This window comes from Ornithorhynchus anatinus, chromosome 10, assembly GCF_004115215.2.
Source record: "Ornithorhynchus anatinus isolate Pmale09 chromosome 10, mOrnAna1.pri.v4, whole genome shotgun sequence".
Taxonomy (NCBI): Eukaryota; Metazoa; Chordata; class Mammalia; order Monotremata; family Ornithorhynchidae; genus Ornithorhynchus; species Ornithorhynchus anatinus.
In genome coordinates, this window is record NC_041737.1 from 50,291,613 (window position 1) to 50,312,943 (window position 21,331).

General features: G+C 60.5%; 1 protein-coding gene, 2 long non-coding RNA genes and 1 pseudogene across 3 annotated transcripts; 3 read left to right on the plus strand and 1 right to left on the minus strand.

Moving 5' to 3' along the window:
- Positions 1-1,514: 1,514 nt before the first annotated feature.
- STRA8 (stimulated by retinoic acid 8) lies at positions 1,515-13,475 on the plus strand. Its single transcript, XM_029072875.1, has 7 exons — positions 1,515-1,562; positions 5,070-5,210; positions 6,969-7,044; positions 9,188-9,275; positions 11,885-12,032; positions 12,385-12,711; positions 13,446-13,475. The coding sequence occupies exons 2-7, from the start codon at positions 5,076-5,078 to the stop codon at positions 13,473-13,475; spliced, it is 804 nt and encodes a 267-aa protein (XP_028928708.1). The 5' UTR covers positions 1,515-1,562; positions 5,070-5,075.
- Positions 13,476-13,832: 357 nt separating this feature from the next.
- On the plus strand, positions 13,833-14,940 carry LOC114814627. Its single transcript, XR_003762394.2, has 3 exons — positions 13,833-13,910; positions 14,381-14,491; positions 14,752-14,940. It is a non-coding gene; the product is annotated as an uncharacterized LOC114814627 (long non-coding RNA).
- Positions 14,941-15,658: 718 nt separating this feature from the next.
- LOC100081524 overlaps positions 15,659-21,331 on the minus strand; it is a 32,414-nt pseudogene continuing 26,741 nt past the window's right edge.
- LOC114814628 lies at positions 16,823-17,780 on the plus strand. The gene is made up of 2 exons (XR_003762395.1): positions 16,823-16,905; positions 17,492-17,780. It is a non-coding gene; the product is annotated as an uncharacterized LOC114814628 (long non-coding RNA).

Genomic DNA, 21,331 nt, shown 5'->3' on the forward strand with positions numbered 1-21,331 from the left:
CACAGCACGCAGAGCGCGGCCTGGTGAAAAAATAATAACGGTGCCCATTTGTTCGTTCGATCCTAACTACCTGGGACATAGGAAGCGCTTAACAAATATCAGCTTTGCACACCCGGCGTCTAGTACGCTGCCTGGCACAAAGTAGGGGTTAACAAATACCACCGTTATGATGATTAAATGACATTTTTTTTTTTCAAAAAAGAGAAGCTCCAAGACTTGCCCGGGTCGTGCAGCAGGCAAGAGGCAGAGCTGGAATTAGATCTCAGGTCTCCTGACTTCCCATCCCGTGCTCTTTCCCATAAGCCGGAAGTCCCTCAGTGAGTCACGGGCCCCAGGCGCTTAGAACGGCGCTCGGCACAGAGAAAGTGAGGATTTAATAATAATAATGTTGGTATTTGTTAAGCGCTTCCTATGTGCCGAGCACCGGGGTCATCGGGTCGTCCCATGTGAGGCTCCCAGTCTTCATCCCCATTTTACAGATGAGGGAACCGAGGCCCAGAGGAAGGGAGGCGACTCGCCCACGGTCACACGGCTGCCAAGCGGCAGAGCCGGGATTCGAACCCATGACCGCTGACTCCCAAGCCCGGGCTCTTTCCACTTTAGGAGAAGCGGGGTCAGGCTGAGGCCGGGGCTCCGCTAACTTGCCTTAAATCCGGCACCTCGGGCCCGGGGGTCAGAGGACGTGGGTTCGTCCCTTCACTCGGTCGGATTTATTGAGCGCTTCCCGGGTGCAGAGCACCGTACTGAGCGGCTTGGAGAGTACACATCGGCAAAGAGAGAGAGACACGATCCCTGCCGTCTCTGCCACTTGTCTGCGGTTTGGGCAAATAATAATAATAATGATGATGATGATGATGATGTCAGTATTTGTTAAGCGCTTCCTATGTGCAGAGCACCGTTCTAAGCGCCGGGGGAGAGACAGGGTCATCGGGTGGTCCCACGTGAGGCTCCCAGTCTTCACCCCCATTTTACAGATGAGGTCACGGAGGCCCGGAGAATTAATTAATGTGGGTATCTATGAAGCGCTAACTATGCGCAGAGCACCGTTCTGAGCGCTAGGGAGACACAGGGTCATCAGGTGGTTCCACGGGGGGGCTCCCCATCTAAATGCCCATTTTACAGATGAGGTCACTGAGGCCCAGAGAACAAGGTTGCTATTTGTGAAGCGCTTACTCTGTGCAGAGCACCGTCCTAAGCGCTGGGGTGGAGACGGGGTCATCGGGTGGTCCCGGGGGGGGGGGGGGGGGCTCCCCATCTAAATGCCCATTCTACAGATGAGGTCACTGAGGCCCAGAGGCGTGAAGCTTCGAAGCCCGGGCCCTCGCCCTCCCCAGCCCCGCCTCCCTCCGCGGGCCGCGCGCGCCGGGTGGGGCCCCGCTATTGGCGGGCGGGCGGCGGCGGCGGCGCGGCCATTGGGCGCCGGGCGGCGGCCTGGACGGGGATTGGTCCCCGCGCACGCGCGGCCGGCGGGGGGCGGGGCCGGGGCGCGCCGCGCGGCAGGCCGAGGCGGGAGGGCCGAGGGGCGCAGGGCCCCGGCGGTCGGGGGCCTCGGAGCCGCCCAGGTGAGAAGGTGGCGGCTCCGAATCCTCAGGGGGCTGCGGGGGGGGGGGGAGGGGGGGATAAGTAGGGGTGGGGAGAGGGAGGGGAAAAACGGGGGGGGAGGTGGGGAGGGGACCCTTGTGAGAACCGCGCCTCCGCCTCCACCAGCCATTCGTTCCTTCCCTCATCCAGCCATTTACCCAGTCTTCCATCCATCCATTCATTCACTCATCCGTCTAGTCATCCACCCATCTATCCATTCATTCATTCACTCATCCATCCATTCATTCAGTCATCCACCCATTCATTCACTCATCCGTCCATTCATTCAGGCTTCCATCCATCCTCACTCATCCGTCCATTTATTCAGTCATCCATCCATTCACTCATCCATCTATTCATCCATCCTTCTATCCATTCCATTCATTCATTCACTCATCCATCCATCCATCCATCCATTCATTCATTCACTCGTCCATCTAGTCATCCACCCATCTATCCATTCATTCATTCACTCATCCATCCGTTTATTCAGGCTTCCGTCCATTCATTCGCTCATCCAGCCATCTATTCAGTCATCCACCCGTTCACACTCATCCGCCATTCATTCAGGCTTCCATCCATCCTCACTCATCCGTCCATTTATTCAGTCATCCTCCATTCACTCATCCATCTAGTCATCCCACCCTTCTATCCATTCATTCATTCACTCATCCATCCGTTTATTCAGGCTTCCGTCCATTCATTCGCTCATCCAGCCATCTATTCAGTCATCCACCCGTTCATTCACTCATCCGTCCATTCATTCAGGCTTCCATCCATCCTCACTCATCCGTCCATTTATTCAGTCATCCATCCATTCACTCATCCATCTATTCATCCATCCTTCTATCCATTCATTCATTCACTCATCCATCCGTTCATTCAGTCTTCCATCCGTCCTCACTCGTCCGTCCATTTATTCGGTCATCCATCCGTTCCCTCGTCCATCTATCCATTCACTCATCCATCCGTTCATTCAGGCTTCCATCCGTCCTCACTCATCCGTCCATTTATTCGGTCATCCATGCATTCACTCATCCGTCTATTCATCCAGCTATCCATTCGTTCATTCACTCGTCCATCCATTTATTGTCATCCACCCATCCGTTCGTTCAGTCATCCATCCATTTATTCAGTCATCCATCCATCCGTCCATCCTTTTATTCAGTCATTCCATCGCATTTCTTAAGCGCTCACTGGTTCAGTCGATCGTATTTACTAAGCACTCGGCCGTGTGCAAAGCGCCGTGGTGAGCGCTTGGGAAAGCGCACCGCCACCATAAACGGTGACGTTCCCTGCCCGCGACGTGCCGACGGCCTAGGGCGAGGAGACGGGCGTCGATCCAGAGAAATAAAATGACAGATACGGACATGAGGGGTGTGGGGCCGGGAGGGGGGAAGAACAAAGGGAGCAAGTCAAAGGGCAATGCGTTCGTTGGTTCAGTCGTACTTATTGGGCGCTTAGCGTGTGCAAAGCACTGTACCGAGCGCTTGACGCGGAATTTAGGGATCGCTCCAGACTGTGAGCTCCCCGGGGGGGGGGAACGCGAGAAGCAGCGTGGCTCAGTGGAAAGAGCCCGGGCTTGGGAGTCAGAGGTCGTGGGTTCCGATCCCGCCCCCGCCACCTGTCAGCCGTGTGACCTCGGGCCCGCCGCTCTACCTCTCTGGGCCTCGGTTCCCTCGTCTGTAAAATGGGGATGAAGACCGCGAGCCCCACGTGGTGCCTCGCCCCACCTGATGACCTTCTATCTCCCCAGCGCTGAGAACAGTGCTTGGCACAGAGTAAGCGCTTAACCCACACCGTCACCGTCGGACCAACTCTGTTACAGAGTTGTATTTTGTGCTCTCCGAGCGCTTAGGACAGTGCCCTGCCCACAGGAAGCGCTCGATAAAGGCTTTCGATCGATCGGTCGGAGGCCTCAAGGAGAACGGTTCTTTCCCTCATCTCCCCGCCCCCGTCCCCATCTCTCTTTATACTCATTCGTTGGCTCCTTCGTTCGTTCAGTCGGTCGTATTCGCTGAGCGATCCCCGGGTGCAGAGCAGAGCACCGTGCCCAGCGCTTGGGAGAGCACCGAGACCGTGAGCCCCAAGTGGGACAGGGAGCGTGTCCACCTCCATTTGCTCGTACCCATCCCGACGCTCAGTACGGTGCCCGGGACACAGTAAGCACTGAACAGATACCGTGATTACTATTACAACGTCGTTACCTCAGGCCTAACCCACGGGGACGGCTTGTCCCCGAATCGGCCCGAACGCCCCTGAGCCTGTCGTCGTTTTCCACCTCCCCAATTTCCCGAAGGGAGGCAAGACCCTTCCCCCTGGCTCCCTTCCCCCTGGGGTATTTGGGAGGACTCAACTCAGTCGCTCTCACGGTGCATCCTTAGTCGTATTTACTGAGCGCTTACCGTGCGCAGAACACTGTATTACACGCTTGGGAGAGCTCGATGTGACCAAGTTAGAGAAGCAGCGCGGCTCAGCGGAAAGAGCCCTCGCTTGGGAGTCAGAGGTCACGGGTTCTAATCCCGCCTCCCTCCCCCCGTCAGCTGGGTGACCTCGGGCCCGCCGCTCTACTTCTCTGGGCCTCATCTATAAAATGGGGATGAAGCCCGCGAGCCCCACGAGGGACAACCTGATGACCCCGTACCCCCCCCCCCCGAGTGCTTAGAACAGTGCTTGGCACGTAGTAAGCGCTTAAATACCGTCATTATCAGAGCCGTTATTATCATTAAGCTGGTGAGGCTTAATTTGGTCTTTTTCACACTGCCCGGCCCGACTGTACCCCTCCCTGCCCTGCTCCCGACGATGCTTCCAAGGGATCGTGTCTACCATCAATCAATCGATGAATCGGTGGCATTGATTGATTGCTCGGGGAGATACAACGGAGTTAACAGACACGCCCTGGCAGAGTTGAGACACACTTGGGTGCTCACAGTCTCACCCAAGTGTTCAGTACAGCGTCCTGCACGGAGTACACGCTCAGTAAATATCACTGATTGACTCATCTTGACTGGCATCGCTGGCTGACCGTCAATTCCCCTGCTCTGCTGTTTCCTCGCTCACCCTACCCCGGCCCTTCCCGCCCGGCCCCCAAACCGTTATTCTTCTTATCCTATTATCATCGTAAGTCTTAATGCCGCGTTAATCCCCGTGAAGACCTGTGATGATACGTAACTCGTAGTGATAATTCATTCAGCACCTTACTAGGCGCCAAGCACCGTGGCAGACACGACGCGGTCGGATCGGACGCGGCCCCCGCCCCACGTGGGATTCACGGTCTCGATCCCCATTTTACAGGCGAGGTGACCGAGGCACACGGCGGGCGAGCGACCGGTCCGGGCTCACGCAGCAGACAAGCGCCCCAGCGGGGATTGGAACCCGGGTCCTCGGGCTCCCTCCGTCTCTCTGTCTCTGTCGCTCCGTCCCTTTAGAAGGCGTGGATGTACTGACCCAAGGGGACCCCTCCCGTCCTCTCTCTGCCCGACCCGCAGGTCGGAATGGAGCCCCCGGGGGAGGAACCCCGTCTGGCGAGGAGACGCCTGTCGCGGGCCCGGCACCGGGCGACGCTGACCGGCCTCTTCGATAGCCTTAGGAGGACGCTGTACGGGCAGCCCAACGACACGGCCACCAAGGTAGGGGTGGGGAGATCTGCCGCGGGAGGGAGGGAGGGCCGGGCTGGGGGCGGGACGCCCACGTCCCCCGACTCGGCTTCTGGTCCTCCTCCTCGCCACGGGCCCCGCTCATCAGTCAGGCGGTCATTCCGGTGTGCTGAGCACTGTACTAAGCGCTTGGGAGAGTACGATGGGACAGACCGGCGTGGCGTAGTGGATAGGGCACGGGCCTGGGAGTCAGGAGGTCGGGAAGCAGCGTGGCTCAGTGGAAAGAGCCCGGGCTTGGGAGTCAGAGGTCGTGGGTTCTGATCCCGGCTCCGCCGCTTGTCAGCTGGGTGACCTCGGGCAAGTCGCTGCACTTCTCTGGGCCTCAGTGACCTCATCTGTAAGATGGGGCTGAAGACCGTGAGCCCTACGTGGGACGACCTGATTACCTTGTATCCCCCCAGCGCTTAGGACAGTGCTCTGCACATAGCAAGCGCTTAACAAATACCAACATTATCATCATCATCATTACGGGGTTCTAATCCCGGCTCGGCCACTCGTCCGCCGTATGGTCTTGGGCAAGTCACTTAACTTCTCTGTGCCTCAGTGACCTCATCTGTGAAATGCATATCGAGACCGGGAGCCCCACGGGGCATTTCCCGATTACCCAGCGCTTAGAAGAGTGCTTGGCACATAGTAATCACTTAATAAATACCATAATGATATAATTACTATTATTATTATGCATTCCCTGCCCAGCGTGAGCTTACGGTCTAGATAGAAGGACTCGTGTCCCAGGACTGAGCACCGTACTAGATGTCTGGCAGGTATGGATTGAAGGAGTGACATCTTCCCTGCCGACGAGCACCTCCTGCCCTGATCGGGGAGTCCAACGTAAAAAACTTACGACCGGAGGGCTCAGAATAAAGGACTGACTCCTCACGATTCAAGCGCGGTGATTTATTTTGATCACTAGCCCATCGTTTTATGTAAAATATGCTTACACGTGTACGTATATATCATTTGTGTAGAGCTGCATACGTACGGAGAGGAAATACAGCCCTCTAGACCGTAAGCTCCTTGTGGGCAGGGAACAAGTCTACCGACTGGGTGGAATTGTACTTTCCCAAGCGCTCAGTACGGCGCTTTGCACGCTGTAAGCATCGGTAATTAGCGTTGATCGATATGTGTATGACACTTACGACTACTCCTTATAGAGAAAGAGTAGCGCTTCAGAGACTCCCTCTAATTGCTGTCTTCCTCCTCCTCCTCCTCCTCCTCCTCTTCCTCCGCCTTCTTCCCTTCTGCCTCCTCTCTTCCTCCTCCTTCTCTCACTCTTCCTCCTCTTCCCTTCCGCCTCCTCTCTTATTCCTTCCCCTCTTCCTCCCCACCCTTCGGCTGTCAGGACCCTTTTGCTCCAAAATTTACTTTTTTACGGCCCGTGAGCCTGTTGGTAGGCAGGGATTGTCTCTCTCTGTTGCCCACTTGTCCATTCCAAGCGCTCAGTCCAGTGCTCCGCACACAGTAAGCGCTCAATAAATACGACTGAATGGATGAATGAATGGGAATGAAGGTACCAGGGCTTGTAAATTATCCAGGTCACCTCCTCTCTTTCCCCTTCTTCTTCCCTGCTCCCTCTCCTACCCATCCTCTTCCCCCCCGTCCCATTCTCTTCCCCCTTCTCCTCCTCTTTCTCTCCTCCTCCTCCTCCGGGATGGAGGGAGCTGGAAGTCAGTAAGCAAGTCCCCGGCATCAGCAGGGAGGGATGCGGGTGTGCTCTCTCTTTCTGCACAGTTGCAAGTTCTGCGGAAGGCGAAGCACCGGATCCAGGAGCTGGAACATACTCTGGAAAACCTGCTGAAGCTGAAAGGTACGGGCAGAGCGGGCCGGTCCGCCCACGGCCCCGGGGTCAGAGCCGTCCGCCAGCCCTCTAGACCGGAAGCCCTCCGAGGGCGGGGATTGTGTCTCCCGTAGCGAACTCTCCCAAGCGTTTAGCACAGTGCTTTCTGCTGGGATGGTATCCGTTACGCGCTTACAGCGCGCCGGGCGCCGCACTGGGGTAGATAAAAGTTAATCAAGGTTGGATACGGTCCGTGTCCCACATGGGGCTCACGGTCTTAATCTCCATTTGCGGGTGAGGTGACCGAGGCGCAGAGGAATGGAGTGACTTGCACCGGGTCACTCTGCACAAAGCAAAGGCTCGATGAGTGCCACCGATCGGTTGATTGAGGGAGAACTATAATAATAATAATAATGTTGGTATTTGTGAAGCGCGCACTAGGTGCAGAGCACTCTTCTAAGCGCTGGGGGAGATACGGGGTCATCGGGTGGTCCCACGTGAGGCTCCCAGTCTCGAAGCCCAGTTTTCCCTCTCACCCTCCCTGTATTTGACTTCCGGCAGTCGTGGTAGTTATGGAGCACCTACTGAACTGATATGCACTTGATACTCTCCCCCGCCCCACAGCTCTTAGGTACATATCTTGAAATTATATAGGATAAATTACTTATTTATTCACAGTCACGTCTGCCCTCCCCCCCCCCCAGATTGTAAGCTAGTTACGGGCAGGGAACGTGGCTGCTAATTCTGCCGTACTGGGTATCCCAAGTGCTCTGCGCATAGAAAGTGCTCAATAAATATGACCGATTGAATGTAATGGGCTGCACTACGTACTTGGGAAGTACGGGTACTGAAGTCACATTCCCTCCCCGCCGGCAGCTTACGTCTTACTGTTATTAATAACGCTAATGATAATATCAATTAAAGTGATGGTGCGTATTTATTAAGCGCTCCCTGTCGGCCGAAGGGTGGTGCTAAGGCCCGGACTAGTTGCGGATAATCCGCTTAGACGCGGTCCCTGTCCCGCCTGGGGTTCACCGTCTCAGGGGGAGGGAGAAGTACTGAATCCCCATTTGACAGGTAAGAAAACTGAGGGGCCGAGAAGTGAAATGACCCACCGGAGGACCTGACTTCCCCCACCAGTCACCCAAGCCTGGCCCACCTGGGACTCCCAGGCTAAGAGGAAGACAGACGCACATAGGGGAGGCAGACGGAAAATTTCACAGTGGAATTAAAATAAAGTCAAATAGTAACGGCAACAGTCACGGTGGCTATTCAGCGCTTATCCTACGACAGTCGGATCGGACACGGTCCCCATGGGGCTCCCGGTTTCGGGGGGAGGGAGGGCAGGTATTGAATTTCTATTTTTCAGATGAGGAGACTGAAGCCCAGAGAAGTTGAGTGACTTGACCCAGGCCCCCCAGCAGACAGGTGACAAGTAACTGCTGGGTGACTTTAGGCCAGTCACTAAACCTCTCTGGGCCTCGGTTTCCTCACCTGTAAAGTAGGACTGATTTTACGGGAGTCCCTGACGCTTTTCCCGGTCCCGTGCTTTTCCCACCGGGTTGAGCTACTCCGTGGCTCAGTGGAATAGAGCCCGGGCTCGGGAGTCGGAGGTCGTGCGTTCTCATCCCGGCTCCGCCGCTTGTCGGCTGGGTGACTTTGGGCGAGTCACTTCACTTCCGTGTGCCTCGGTTACCTCATCTGTAAAATGGGGGTGAAGACTGCGAGCCCCACGTGGGACAACCCGGTTAGAACAGTGCTTGGCACACAGTAGGCGCTTAATTAATATCATCGTCGTCATTAGGCCTATGGATAAAAGAGTTGAAGTTTCCGTCTTCCGTATTCTCTCCATTCAGACCCAAAGACCCCTTCCATCCGTCCCTAGGGCTCCCCTCACCTTCCCTCGGAAATCGGGGCGGGGGGCGGGGGATGGATCGGGGGGCCTCCCCCAGAACCGGCTCACCTCAACCGAGGGGAGGGAACCACCTGGGAGCCGGAAGACCTTTCCCCTCCCTCGGGCAAAACTCTCGAGGGCAGGGGGTAAGCCTACGAATTCCGCTCCGCTCTCCGACTGCCGAGCGCAACCCTCTGCCCGTGGCCGGTGCTCGATGAACGGGATCGATCGATGGATTGACGGATGGTGGATTGACGCCTCTCCTCTTGCCGCTCGCAGATTCCCTCCACCTGGAGGGTGGGAACGTGTCCAGCCTGGAGGAGGTCAAGAAGGATTTCGTCAGGATGTACTCCGGTCCACGCTACAGGTAGCCCGCTGGAACCCCCCACCCCCGGCAGCCACGGCCCTCTGCACGTGGCGAGCCCCTCTCCGGCCCATCTACATCTCCCCCGTCCCCGGATCGCGCCCCCGGAGAACCGGCCGTGTCCCGGGCTCGGCCCCTCTACCTCCAGGAGCTTCTGCGGGGCGGGGATCGAACCTCCCCGGACTCAAGCCCGGCTCTCCACCTCTGTCCGCCCATTCGGCCGCCGCCAATTGGAAGGGGGCGAGGGTCCCCTTCCACCGGACCGGCCGTTTCCCGGGGTATTTATGGTGTCCGTGAAGCGCTCACTATGGGCCGGGCACTCTACTGAGCGCTGGGGTGGATAGGAGCTAATCGGGTCGGCCGCCGATTTTGACGGCCTCGCTCTCTCTCTGAGGACACCCGCGGACTCCGCGGGGAGAGGAAGGGAGGGAACGAGGTTGGGCGGGGATGGGGGAGTTAGAGGGTGGAGGCGTCTGTGACCCGGACAGAGTTCTCCACGTGGAAGATCCAGGTGAGGAGATACAGCCTCTGCGGCCGATCTCTCTCCCCCCCCCCCCCCGGCCCTTTGTCTGGATAATTTAGTACCTCCGATTTGTCAAGACTTTTTATTTTTCCCCACGTGCTTTCACGTCAGCGATGCCTTTTGATCCTCACAACACCTCTGTAAGGTAGGGAGACGCGGGCGTTATCCCCATTCCCCAGGTGAGGAAACCGAGGTCCAGAGAGGTGAAGCGGCCCGTCCGATGCCACGGGCCGGCGGCAGAGCGGAGACGAGAACTCAGGCTTCCCGGATCCCCGTTCCCTGTTCTCTTCCTAGCCCGCCCTGAAACCCGCGCTCCCGCCCTCTCCCCCCTTTGCTTTGTCTCAGCGAACGAGGGTCGACGGAGGGGGTGGGGGAGACTCCCCGAGGTCCAGCGGAGCCGGCGGGCCGGCGCCCAGAGATCGCCGGTGGCCACGGAGTGACCCACCCGCTGTCTGCCCGGGAGTAGCGGAGATGGCTCGCGCTGAGCCATCCTCACTCTCCCCTGACCCTCCCGTGCCCGGAGGCCCGGCGCGACGCCCAGGAGGGAGCACAGTATCGCGGGGATCTCAACAGCAGCAGAAGCCCGTGGGGAACCAGTCAAGAGTTTTTACTGAGCCCTGGTGTGCTACGCCCTAAACTGAGCGCCTGGGAGAGTACGAAAGAATCGACAGACTCCTTCGACGAGTTGAACGGGGCATCTGCCAGACACTAGCTTTTCCCACACGCTATCGTCGTCGACGGGGGGATTTATTGAGCCCTTACCGTGTGTGGAGCACACAGAGTACGCTCCAACAGAGCCCGTAGATGGCTGTTGATAGTGCACGGTCAACTACTCTTATTATTCGTTCATTCGTTGTCGTATTTATTGAGCTCTTACTGCGTGCAGAGCACTGTACTAAGCGCCCGGATGGTATTGGTAAATATTTTTGAGTCTGTCTCTCCGATTAGAGAGCAGGGAACGTGTCACAGCTCGGGTTCGAACTCCCCCCCCCCCCCCCGCTCGGTATAGTGCGTTCTGACCAGTGGGGTGCTCAGTAAATATTAATACGGTTACTACTAAGAGCCAGCAAAAGAGACTGGAGAAAGAGCGGCCAGAGAGGTAGGAGGAGAACCAAGACCGTGAGCCCGTCATTGGGCGGGATCGTCTCTGTCTGCCGCCGAATTGTCCCTCCAAGCGCTTAGTACGGTGCTCTGCACATAGTGAGCGCTCAGTAAATCCTACTGAATGAACCAAGAACGAGCCGCGTGGGCGAAACTAAAGTTCGATAGCGTTCCTAGGAGAAGAGCGCGATCCGCAGGTTTCGAAGGGGGCGGGGCGATCCCAGAGGTGTAGGAAGGAGGGGGTCGTTGCCGATCTCAGAGGAACTGGGGAGGAACCGGATCGTCGCTGGTGGAGGAGGGAGTTGGGCCGAGGGGACGTGGAGACGGCGGAGGTCCGCAAGTCGTCCGAGGGGCTTGAGTGGGAGTAGGGCGATGGGATGACGATCAGTCGTATTTATCGAGCGCTCAGGGCGAGCGGGGCACTCCAATAATGACAGCGATAATGACGATAAGACCGGTACTCGTTCAGCACCGTGTACCAAGCACCGTCGTAAGCGCTGCGGTAGATCCAAGTTAATCAGGTTGGACACAGTCCCCGTCCCACGTGGGATTCACGGTCTAAGTAGGAGGGAGTTGGATTTAATCCCCATTTCACAGGAGGCCCCGGGAAGCGAAGCGACTTGCCCGAGGTCACACAGCAGGCATTTGGCAGAGCCGAGATTAGAACCCAGGTCCTCTGACTCCCGGGCCTGTACCCTTTTTGCTTGAGAGAGCACAACCCAATGGAGTTGGTAGACAGTCCCCGCCCAGAGGGAACTCTCAGGCTAGCGGATAGCCGGAGGTGAGGGTGGAAGGCGGGAGGATTCCGGAGAAGGTTTCATTAGGAAGGGGGAGCGACGGTGGGTTTGGAAACAGAGAAGGAGCTCCCCGAGGGTGAGAGGTTGCGGGGGAGAGAAGACCCGGCCCCGGGGTTCCCGTCGCCCCCCGAGAAATGAGGGGAAAGGGGAGCCCCTTCCAGCTCCGGCCTCAGCCTCCGCCTCCTCCCCAGGGCGACTCCGGACCCGAGGGGAGACCGCGACCCGGCCCCGCGGCACCCATCCGGGCTTAGACGGACAACTCGCCGGAGAGGACGAGGCCAAGCCGGAGGGCGGGGGGTTTCCCGACTCTTCCGCCTCTCAGCTGGTGGAATTCGAGCGGTAGGCGCGGCCTCCTCCGACCGAGGCAGCTGGGGGACCCCCGGGGGACGACCCCCAGCCAGAGGGGAAGGGCAGAGAGGGGAAGGGGCGGGGGCGGGGGGGCGGGTCGGCCGCCCGGCCCGCCCGGGGAGGAGGCCCGGTCTGTCGGGTTCGGCGGAAGCCGAACAGGCCGGGCCCCGACGGGTCCTAGCCTGGCGTTTTGTCTGCGTCGGGCTGGGAAACCTGGTGGGCTGGGCCGGGTTCCCTCGAAAAGTCCGGGGAAGAAGAACGACGGGGAGGCAGAGCGAGCTGGTGGCGGGGGAGTGACCCCGCTTCTCGCCCTGGGCTCAGCCCGTCGCCCTCTCCGTCCCAGGTACCTTTATTTCTGCAAGCGGACGGCGGACCTCCTGGTGGAGCGAGGCGTGGTCTCCCCGGAGGAGGTGAACCTCTCGGTGGTCTCCTCGCCATCTCCCACCTGTGGCAGGAGCTCCCCGAGGAGAAGCGCCGTGACGTCCTGCAGGGGTACGGCCGGAGCCAGGGCCCGAGCCAGAGCGGCCTCGCCACCGCACGGGGACGCCCTCCCAAGAGCCGGGCCTCGCCGGGGCGGCGCGGTGGACAGCGGGGGTCCGGCGGCTCTCCGGACTCCACCCGGGAGAGGTGGTCGGGTCCGGGAGCGGGGTCCGCGGCGGGGAGAGAGGACGTGAGCCCAGAACGCGCATGCGGCCGAGCAGCCCGTTTTTGGTGCCGGGGGCGGGGGGGCGGGTCGCGGGAGACCCTTCCCGCAGACCGCCGGCCTGCGGGTCCAGATCCTTCCCAATCTCTCCATCGGTCAGCGGTACTTAGTATTATTAGTAATAATAATTGCAGTCCCACTACAATTACTACAATAAACCGTAGTGAGGATAATCGTTGTCCCACGTGGGGCTCACAGTCTTAATCCCTATTTTACATCGGAGGTAACCGAGGCCCAGATAAGTCAAGTGACTCGCCCACGGTCACACAGCAGACGGGGACGAGAACCCAGATCCTTCCGACTCCCAGGCCCGCGCCCTAGCCACCAAACCCAACGGCGACTCCGTGCGGGGCATTCGTCGATCGACCGTATCTGCTGACCTTTGCTATGCGCGGAGCACTGCCCTAAGCACGTGGGAGGGTGCCGGGCGACAGAATTAGCGGACGCGTCCCCTGCCCGTAACGAGCTTGCCGTCCGGAGCGCCGGATCGAGGGCCTGGGAGGCTGCATCAGAAGAGTCGATCCTTCGACTGTGTTTATTGAGCTCTCACCGCGTACCGAGCGCCGTACTAAGCACTTGGGAGAGGAAAATATAACCGAGTGGGTGAGACGTGTGCCCGGCCCACAGTGAGCTTACGGTCTAGCGGATGGTATTCATTCATAGTATTTTCTGGTAGCCTCCAGACTGCGAGCTCGTTGTAGGAGGGAACGTATCTTCCGGTCAGGCTGTAGCGCGGTCTCCCTGGCGCTTAGTACAGTGCTCTGCGCACAGTAAGCGCTCAATAGATGACTGATTGGTTAAATACTATGATGATTATCATGTGTTAGGGCCTGGATTTCTTTCCCGCCCTAGGCAGCCCCAACCTCCCGCTCCCAGAACGCAAGCTTCCGTCTGCCTGCCGAGGCCCGCGGTCACCCCCTCGCCCCCCCCCCGACCCCTCCAAGCCGGGGGCGGCTGGCCACTTCCCGGGGGGCAGCTGGCAATTCCCCGCCCAGCCCCGAGGCCTGGCTCTTGGTATCCCCAGCCCATCGGACCCCACAGCGGGCACGGTGCCATCTCCCCCCCGGGACCCCGTCCCTTCTCCTTTCAGATCCCCCCGGAAGGCGTGAGCGGCGAGGCCGGCCGCTTCCCCGACGGGAGGGTCCCTCCGGGAGCCCGCGACCAGGGTAAGACGGCACCGGGGCGGCGGCGGGTCTCGGGCCACGGCGGACGGGCACGGCAGAGGGTCTGAGGGGAGCGATCCCGGGTGATTCAATTCCCTCTGCCCGAGACCGGGGGTCAGGGGCGGAAGTCCGACCCCAGAATCAAAAGTCAGAGGCGAATCGGGGCTGGGGGGTCACATCCTGCTGTCCTCGTGGAGATGCCTGCCCTTCCCCGGCAGAATCCCAAGAAACTGGCCCAATCCTGGGACACCCAGGGGAATAAGTGACCGGATTCAGAAGTGCAGAGTTGGGATCGGGGGGAGTCTGACCGTGTGGGCACGCGTGTGCGTACGTGTGCGTTATCGTGAGAGCGTGCGCGCACCGTGGCTGGAAAAGGGAAGGGGAGACACCCAGAGGCAAAGCAGCAGGGCCAGGGAGGACCGGGGAGGAGGCAAAGGGAGCGGCCCCGAAGGTCTTTTCCCTCTCTGTCTCAGGTCGGGGTCCGCAGGCCGCAACTCGGAAACCCCGAGGAGAACCGCCAGCTCTATAAGCAGATCATCGGCTTCCTAAGAGGCCATTTCTTTGGCCGCTCCCAGCTCCGGCAGGTAGGAGGACACGGAGAGGAGCCGCCCTCCCCTCCGCTCGGCGGCACCGGGGCCGCGGAGGCGAGCCGCCGGACGGCGCCCGGCCCCGGGGGCGGGCCGGTGCCGCGCCGCTCCTTCCCCGGCCCGGTCTCCGTCTCGGCCGCAGCCGAGGGCAAAGAGCCAGGAGAAGAGGTCTGGTCCTTCTGGGGGCGGAGGGGGGGCGTCCCGCTCCAACAGCTGCCCACCCCCGTCCGTCTACTTCCCCTCCCCGTGCGCCACAGGAAGCGGCCGGTCCGTTCGACTACGGGACCGCGATGCTCAAGTGCCCGGAAGCCTTCGAGGACGAAGATCTGTGAGGCGGCGGAGGGACAGCGGCCGGCTGAGGGGACTGAACCGCCCCCCCCCCCGGCCCGCGGGCATATTCCGATGGGCTCCGGGTTCAAGTTCTTATAAAGAGTTGGAAAGAGTGAGGCTGCGGGTCGTGGTTGTGTCAGGGCAACCTGCTCGAGGGGCCATCCGAGGTCTGGGGCACGGACTGACTCGAGATACCCTGGCGGGGTGGAGGGAAAGCTGTTTCTTGTCACCGTCTGCTCCCCCGCTGCCTCCTCCCACGTCCTCGGGTGTCCTACCGGCTCAGGACCCTTAAATGGTACCGCCTTCCCCCCCCCAAAAAAACCCCCCCCCCGAACCCTCGTTCCAAACCTGGGCCGGGCCCATGGGCAAAGACGGAGGCAGACGAGCCTAAATCTCCTTTCTGATGCCCTCTGCGTCTGCCGCTACATTTCGGTCCCCGAAATGTGCCCCTTCGTTCTCCCCTGAGAGGCTCAAGGGCCCGGGGCGATTTCCTCCTCAGAGAGACGGCAACACATCGACTGGGAAGCGAGAGTCGTTTCCAGAGTTCGGGTGGTCAGCATAAAAACGTGACCCCCAGAGAGAAGGGGCGGAGGACCTGGGGGAGAAGGCGGAGCTGGGAGACGGGTTTCGGAGGAGTCCCGAGCTGAGACTCTGCCGAGGGGAGGAGGGGGAAGGCTAGCGAGGACGTACCGGGCCTCGGGATGCCCCCGTTCCCCATCACCCCCCCGCGACGGCCGGGGCGACCCGGGGAAAGAGAGGCGTTACCCCTGTTTCCCCCCGGCCCCCCCACGTCCAGGCCCCATCCTCGGGACCCTCAAAGCAAGTCTTCAGCCCTGCGAGATCTTTCCATTCTGTATAAAGCTCAGAGACAAAGCGGGAGAGTCTCCTTTACAGATGGGGAAACTGAGGCCCGGAGGAGGGCAGAATCGACATCTGGGTTGGGGGGGGGGCGGTTGTACGTCGTCGGGGTCAACGGACGTAGCGGTCAGTGGCTCTGGGGTCCGGGAGGGTGAAACGCCAGGGCCCGGATCGCCGGGTCCACGCGGAGAGGAGAAGGTCCGCCCTCCCAGCGCCGGGGCCAGCCGGACCTCCTCTCCGCCCGGCCCGGGCTCCTCTAGAAGTCAACCTCCTGGCCGGGGGAGCCGGCCCCCGGCTCATCTCCGTCATCCACCGGGGCCAGAAGGGGACGTGTCGAAGCCAGGAGGCGGCGCACCGCTCGGTGCCGAATCCGAAGGGCAAGCCGTAGACCTGTTCGGCCCGCCGGTCTCTTCGGCCCCCTGGGCGGCAGCCACCTTGTTCCACGTCAAGAGGCCCCTCTCCTCTTGGCTTCCTGTTGGAGAGGCCATTTTTCGAGGGGTCGCTCGGGAACGGTGGTGCTCGTCGAGCACCTACCACGTGCCCGGCGGCGGCTCAGCGACGGGGGAGGCGGAGAACAGTCGGGTCAGACTCAGCTCCCGTCCCTCGCGGGGCTCAAAGCCTCCGTAGCGGGAGGACGGGGGTGGCGTCTTTTAAAGATGGTGTCCGTTAAGCGCTTACCGCGTACCGGGGGGCGGACCGAGCAACGAGCTTATCGGGTCGGACCCAGCCCCGTCCCGTACGAAGCTCCCATCCTTAATCCCCGTTTTCCAGGTGAGGTGACCGAGGCCCCGAGAAGCGAGGTGACTCGCCGAGGTCACGCAGCAGACAACCGGCGGAGCAGGGATTAGAACCGAGTCCCTCCGCTTTCCGGGCCCGGGCTCTTTCCACCGGGCCACCCCGCTCCTCGGTGACCCCAGCCCACCGACAAAACCGGGAGGGTCTGCCTTAAGCCGGGCCGAGCCGGGGGTCCCCGGGTCCCGACCGGTGGACCCGGAGATTTACGTCGACCGCTTCCTCCGGCCCACCCGGCCCGTGTCCGTCTCGGGCCGGGAGCCGCTTACCGGGGATGGTGTTATCCAGTAAGAAGCCCAGAATCCACCCACGAACATGCCGGTGGTCAAGAGAACCTGCATCACCTGATCCAGCTGAATGATCCCTGCAGTGGAGACGATCGCGTCGGTGAGACGGAAGAGGAAGGGCGGCCCATCCGCCGCGGCCCTTAGGTACTCTCTATTCCGTCGCTTCGCCCGCTGTAGTTCCTAACGTCATCTCCCCTGCTGCACTGTGGGCTCCCTGAGGGCGGAGTCCGTGTCTCCTTCCTCCACTGTGCTCTCCCAAGTGCTCAGTACAGTGCTCTGCACACGGTGAGCCCCCGATAATAACAGTAATAACAATAACGTCGGTATTTGTTAAGCGCTTCCTGTGTGCCGAGCACCGTTCTAAGCGCCGGGGTAGACACGGGGGGATCAGGTTGTCCCACGTGGGGCTCACGGTCTTAATCCCCATTTTACAGAGGAGGTAACTGAGGCACCGAGAAGTGAAGCGACTCGCCCAAAGTCACACAGCCGACAAGTGGCCGAGCCGGGATTAGAACCCGCGACCTCTGACTCCCAAGCCCGGGCTTTCCGCTGAGCCGCGCTGATTCGATCAATCGATTCGTGGCATTGACTGAGCACTCGCCGTGTGCGAGCACTGTACCGAGTGGCTGGGAAAGCAATGATAACGTCGGGAGCACCGTCCTGAGCGCTGGGGAAGGTACAGGTCATCAGGTCGTCCCACGTGAGGCTCACAGTTAATCCCATTTTACAGGTGAGGTCGCGGAGGCACAGAGAAGTTCAGTGACCCGCCCGGGGTCACACAGCTGACAAGTGGCAGAATCGGGATCCGAACCCATGACCGCCGACCCCCAGCGTGGAAAGAGCCACGCCGCTTCTTTAGTACCGTACGGGAGTACGGGAGACTCCGTAGGCGTGATCTCTGTCCACTAAGGGAGCCTACAGTCTGATCGACCGATGGATTGCAATGCAGTTTTCTGCTGGAATCTCTGGTGCCGGGAGGTCACGTGTGTACTTTTTTTTTAAAAAAAAAATCCAACGTATTTTTTAAGCACTCACTATGCGCTAGGTGCCGTGTTGAGCACTGGGGTAGATACTTCAATCCTATCCTCGGCCCCCTCACACACATGCAGATTTTTGTCCGTCCGTTTCATCCTGACATACTGGTTCTGCTTCCTTCTGAGTCTCGTTCTTCAGCTATATCTGAATTTTTGGTGGCATTTGTTAATGATCATACTAATAATGATGGTATTTGTTACGCTAACGTGCTGAGCACTGGGGTAGATGAAAGGTAATCAGGTTTGTCCCCATGTGGGGCTCACAGTCTTCATCCCCCTTTTACAGATGAGGTCAACTGAGGGTCTCACAGACAAGCGAAGTGACTCGCCCACAGTCACCCGGCCGACAAGCGGCGGACCGGGATTAGAACCCACGACCTCCGACTCCCAGGCCGGGCTTTTCCCACTAGGCCACGCTGCTTCTACGCTCATTACGTCCGCAGGCACTGTACTAAGCACCGCGGTAGATACTCGTCTAATCAGGTTGGACACAGTCCACGTCCGCGCCGAGGCTCCCAGGCTCGACCCCATTCTACGGACCAGGTAACCGAGGCCCAGAGAAGCGAAGCGACCCGCCGGCTCCTCATTAGCCTGGAATGAATCCCCGAGGGCGGGAAACCCGGGTCTTGCTACCCCCTGTGCTCTCCCAAGCGCTCAGTACGGAGCCCGGCCCCCCAGTAAGGCGCTCAGCGGACGCCGTCGACGCCCGGGTCCCGGATCCCGCCGGCGGAGCCGGCCCCGCCGGGGTTGGGGCGGGAAGAACCGACGGACCCCCGCGGGGTACCCGCGAGCCGCTCGGACGCTCACCCGTGTGGAGCGCCCGCGGGTTCTTGTTCACCCCAGTTGGGGACGGTCAGGGCCCGCGTAGATGGAAAAGCCAAAGATGAAGAGGTTCCTGGAGGATTCATGTCCGCGTACTACGGAGAGAAGAAATCCCGGCAAGACGTCCTCAGCGGCCCCCTCCCTACACGCGCGGCCGGCCAGCGGAACCGGCCAGCGGGGCCGGCCGCACTCACCCCGGCCCCGGGCCCCTCGGAGGCCGGTCGGGCCTCCGGTCCCCGACGGGGACTGCCGAGTAGTTTTCCCGAGCTCCTTCACTCTTCCCGTCTCCTCCGCTCGCGGGTATTTCTCTGCTCCCCAGGACCCGGGAAGGAGCAGTCGGGTACAGACCGGCCGACGGACTCTCTGGGTTTCGGTCAGAGAGCGGGAGGAGGAGGCGGGAGGGGGTTCTCCGCGGTTGCCCGAGCGGGTCTCCCGGCCTTGCTCCCTTCGGCCAGTCGGTCGTATTTACCGAGCGCTTATTGTGCGCCGCTTGGGAGAGTGCGCTCTAACAATATAATAATAATAACGTTGGTATCTGTTAAGCGCTTCCTAGGTGCCGAGCACCGTTCTGAGCGCCGGGTAGACGCGGGGGAATCAGGTCGTCCCACGTGGGGCTCACGGTCTTCGTCCCATTGTACAGATGAGGTGACCGAGGCACCGAGGAGCGAAGTGACTCGCCCAGAGTCGCACAGCTGACGAGCGGCCGAGCGGGTTTCGAACCCGAGACCTCCGACTCCAAAGCCCGTGCTCTTTCCACTGAGGCCACGCTGCTCTCGAAAGGCATTCGATAAATACAGTTCAAGGAAGGAAGGGGATCGGAGCTCGGCCGGGCCTCGGCCATCGATCCGTCGATGGTATTTATTGGGCGCTTACTCCGGGCAGGGGACCGGACCGGACCGGGAGAGTACGATACGGTTGGCGGGCGATACGCCGGGGGGCAAACGGGCAAGGCTGAGGGGCCCCTGGGCAAGACAACCCCCTAGCGCAAAGGAGCCCCGACCTCATCTCGCCCCACCGCTCCGCCGTCGGCCCAGGGGATCACGGATTGTCCAATTAGAGCCGTGTGGCCCGGCGGGGAGGGCACGGGCCGGGAGGACCTGGGTTCTAATTCCGACGCGCTGTATCACCCTGGACAATGCCACGGTTTCCTCATCTGCGAAATGGGAATCGAAACATCCGTTCTCCCCCTCTATACCGTGAGCCTCGGGCGGGGGGGGGGGGGGGTCGGGGACTTGGGCCCGTCGATCCTCTTAAGGATCTCAACCAAGTGCTCCGTATCGTGCCGGGCCCGCGGCTGAAGCGCGTCACAAGTGGAGAAGCAGCGTGGCTCAGCGGAAAGAGCACGGGCCTTTGGAGTCAGGGCCTCATGAGTTCGAATCCCAGCTCTGCCACTTGTCGGCTCTGTGACCGCGGGGCGAGTCACTTCACTTCTCTGGGCCTCAGTTCCTCATCTGTAAAATGGGGATTAAGACCGTGAGCCCCACGTGGGACGACCTGATTCCCCTACGTCTACCCCGGCGCTTAGAACGGTGCTCGGCGCATAGTGAGCGGCGTTAACCAAATACCAAACATTATTATTATTAAGTTACGAAAATCGATCCACGGTGTTTACCGTGTCCGGGACACCGCGCGAGCGCCCGCGGAAGAGTACGAGAGAGACAGTAGAACGCGACGTCTGCCTTCCGGGAGCTTCGACCTTTAGCAGGGAGGCGCGACGCTCGGGGTCGATCGGGCAGGAGGGGTCGAGGCAGGGCCTGAGGTTGAGGGTGGGGGCGGGAGGCGGAACGGGCGGAGCCGGGCCTCACCTGCAGGTTGGAGACGCCCACGGCCGTGATGATGCCAAACATGACCATGAACATGCCCCCGATGACGGGGGCGGGGACGGTGGCGAACCACGGCCCGACCTTCCCCGACACGCGCCATCAGGAGCAGCACGCAGCCGCCGCGACGATCACCATCCTGCTCCCCACCTGCCCGGGGGGCAATCGCGGGGGCGCACGCTGGTTAGTCCGCCCGCCCGCCGAAGGACGGGGCCGGTCTCGGGGTTGGCAGAGGGCAGGGGGAGACTTGGGACGGGGGGGCCCTTAAGCTGGGCAGCCCGGGGCGGGCTGGCCCGGCCGAGCCTTGAAGCCCGGCAATGTCCGAAGGTTTCTGGGAGGGCGGCGGGAGGTGGGGAGGAGGGGAGGTGCTCCCACAGTCACGGCTGAGCCGATCTTGTCCGCGAAAGCCTTGGCAATTTACGGGATAAACCCGCCGCCTTCTGGATACCCAGAGCCAGGGCGGACCGAAGGCTGGCTTAGATTGACTTCCTCCTCCCTCGGCGTTATCCGTAGGCAGGTGTCGGTTTCTCAGCGCTCTTGCTCCCACCCTGAACCCCAAGCCCCCTGAAATCCTCATCCCCAGACTCCCCCTGCGGAATCTCCCTTGTTTTCCCCCAGTGGCATTCAGGTGCCCGCTATGTGCCGGACACCGTTCTAGCACGACGCCGGCGGTCCGGCGGATTCGAGGTAATCAGGTTGGACCCAGGCCCGTGTCCACCATGGGGGGCTCCGGGGCCGAATCCCAATTTTACAGGTGAGGCCGGAGAGGTCGAGAAGCAGCCGGCCCTAGCGGTTGGAAGCACGGGCCCGGGAAGCAGAAGGACCCGGGTTCCGATCCCCGCTCCGCCACCTGCCTGCTGCGTGAGCTCGGGCAAGTCATTTCGCTTTTCGGTG

What these genes read in the sequence shown, in the direction of transcription:
- STRA8 (XM_029072875.1), top strand. Translation starts at nt 5,076, where the DNA reads ATGGAGCCCCCGGGGGAGGAACCCCGTCTGGCGAGGAGACGCCTGTCG. An exon ending in TACTCCGGTCCACGCTACAG is followed by an intron (nt 9,276 to 11,884) that starts GTAGCCCGCTGG and finishes CCTCCTCCCCAG; the next exon opens with GGCGACTCCGGACCCGAGGG. An exon ending in CCGCGGCGGGGAGAGAGGAC is followed by an intron (nt 12,712 to 13,445) that starts GTGAGCCCAGAA and finishes AGCTCGTTGTAG; the next exon opens with GAGGGAACGTATCTTCCGGT.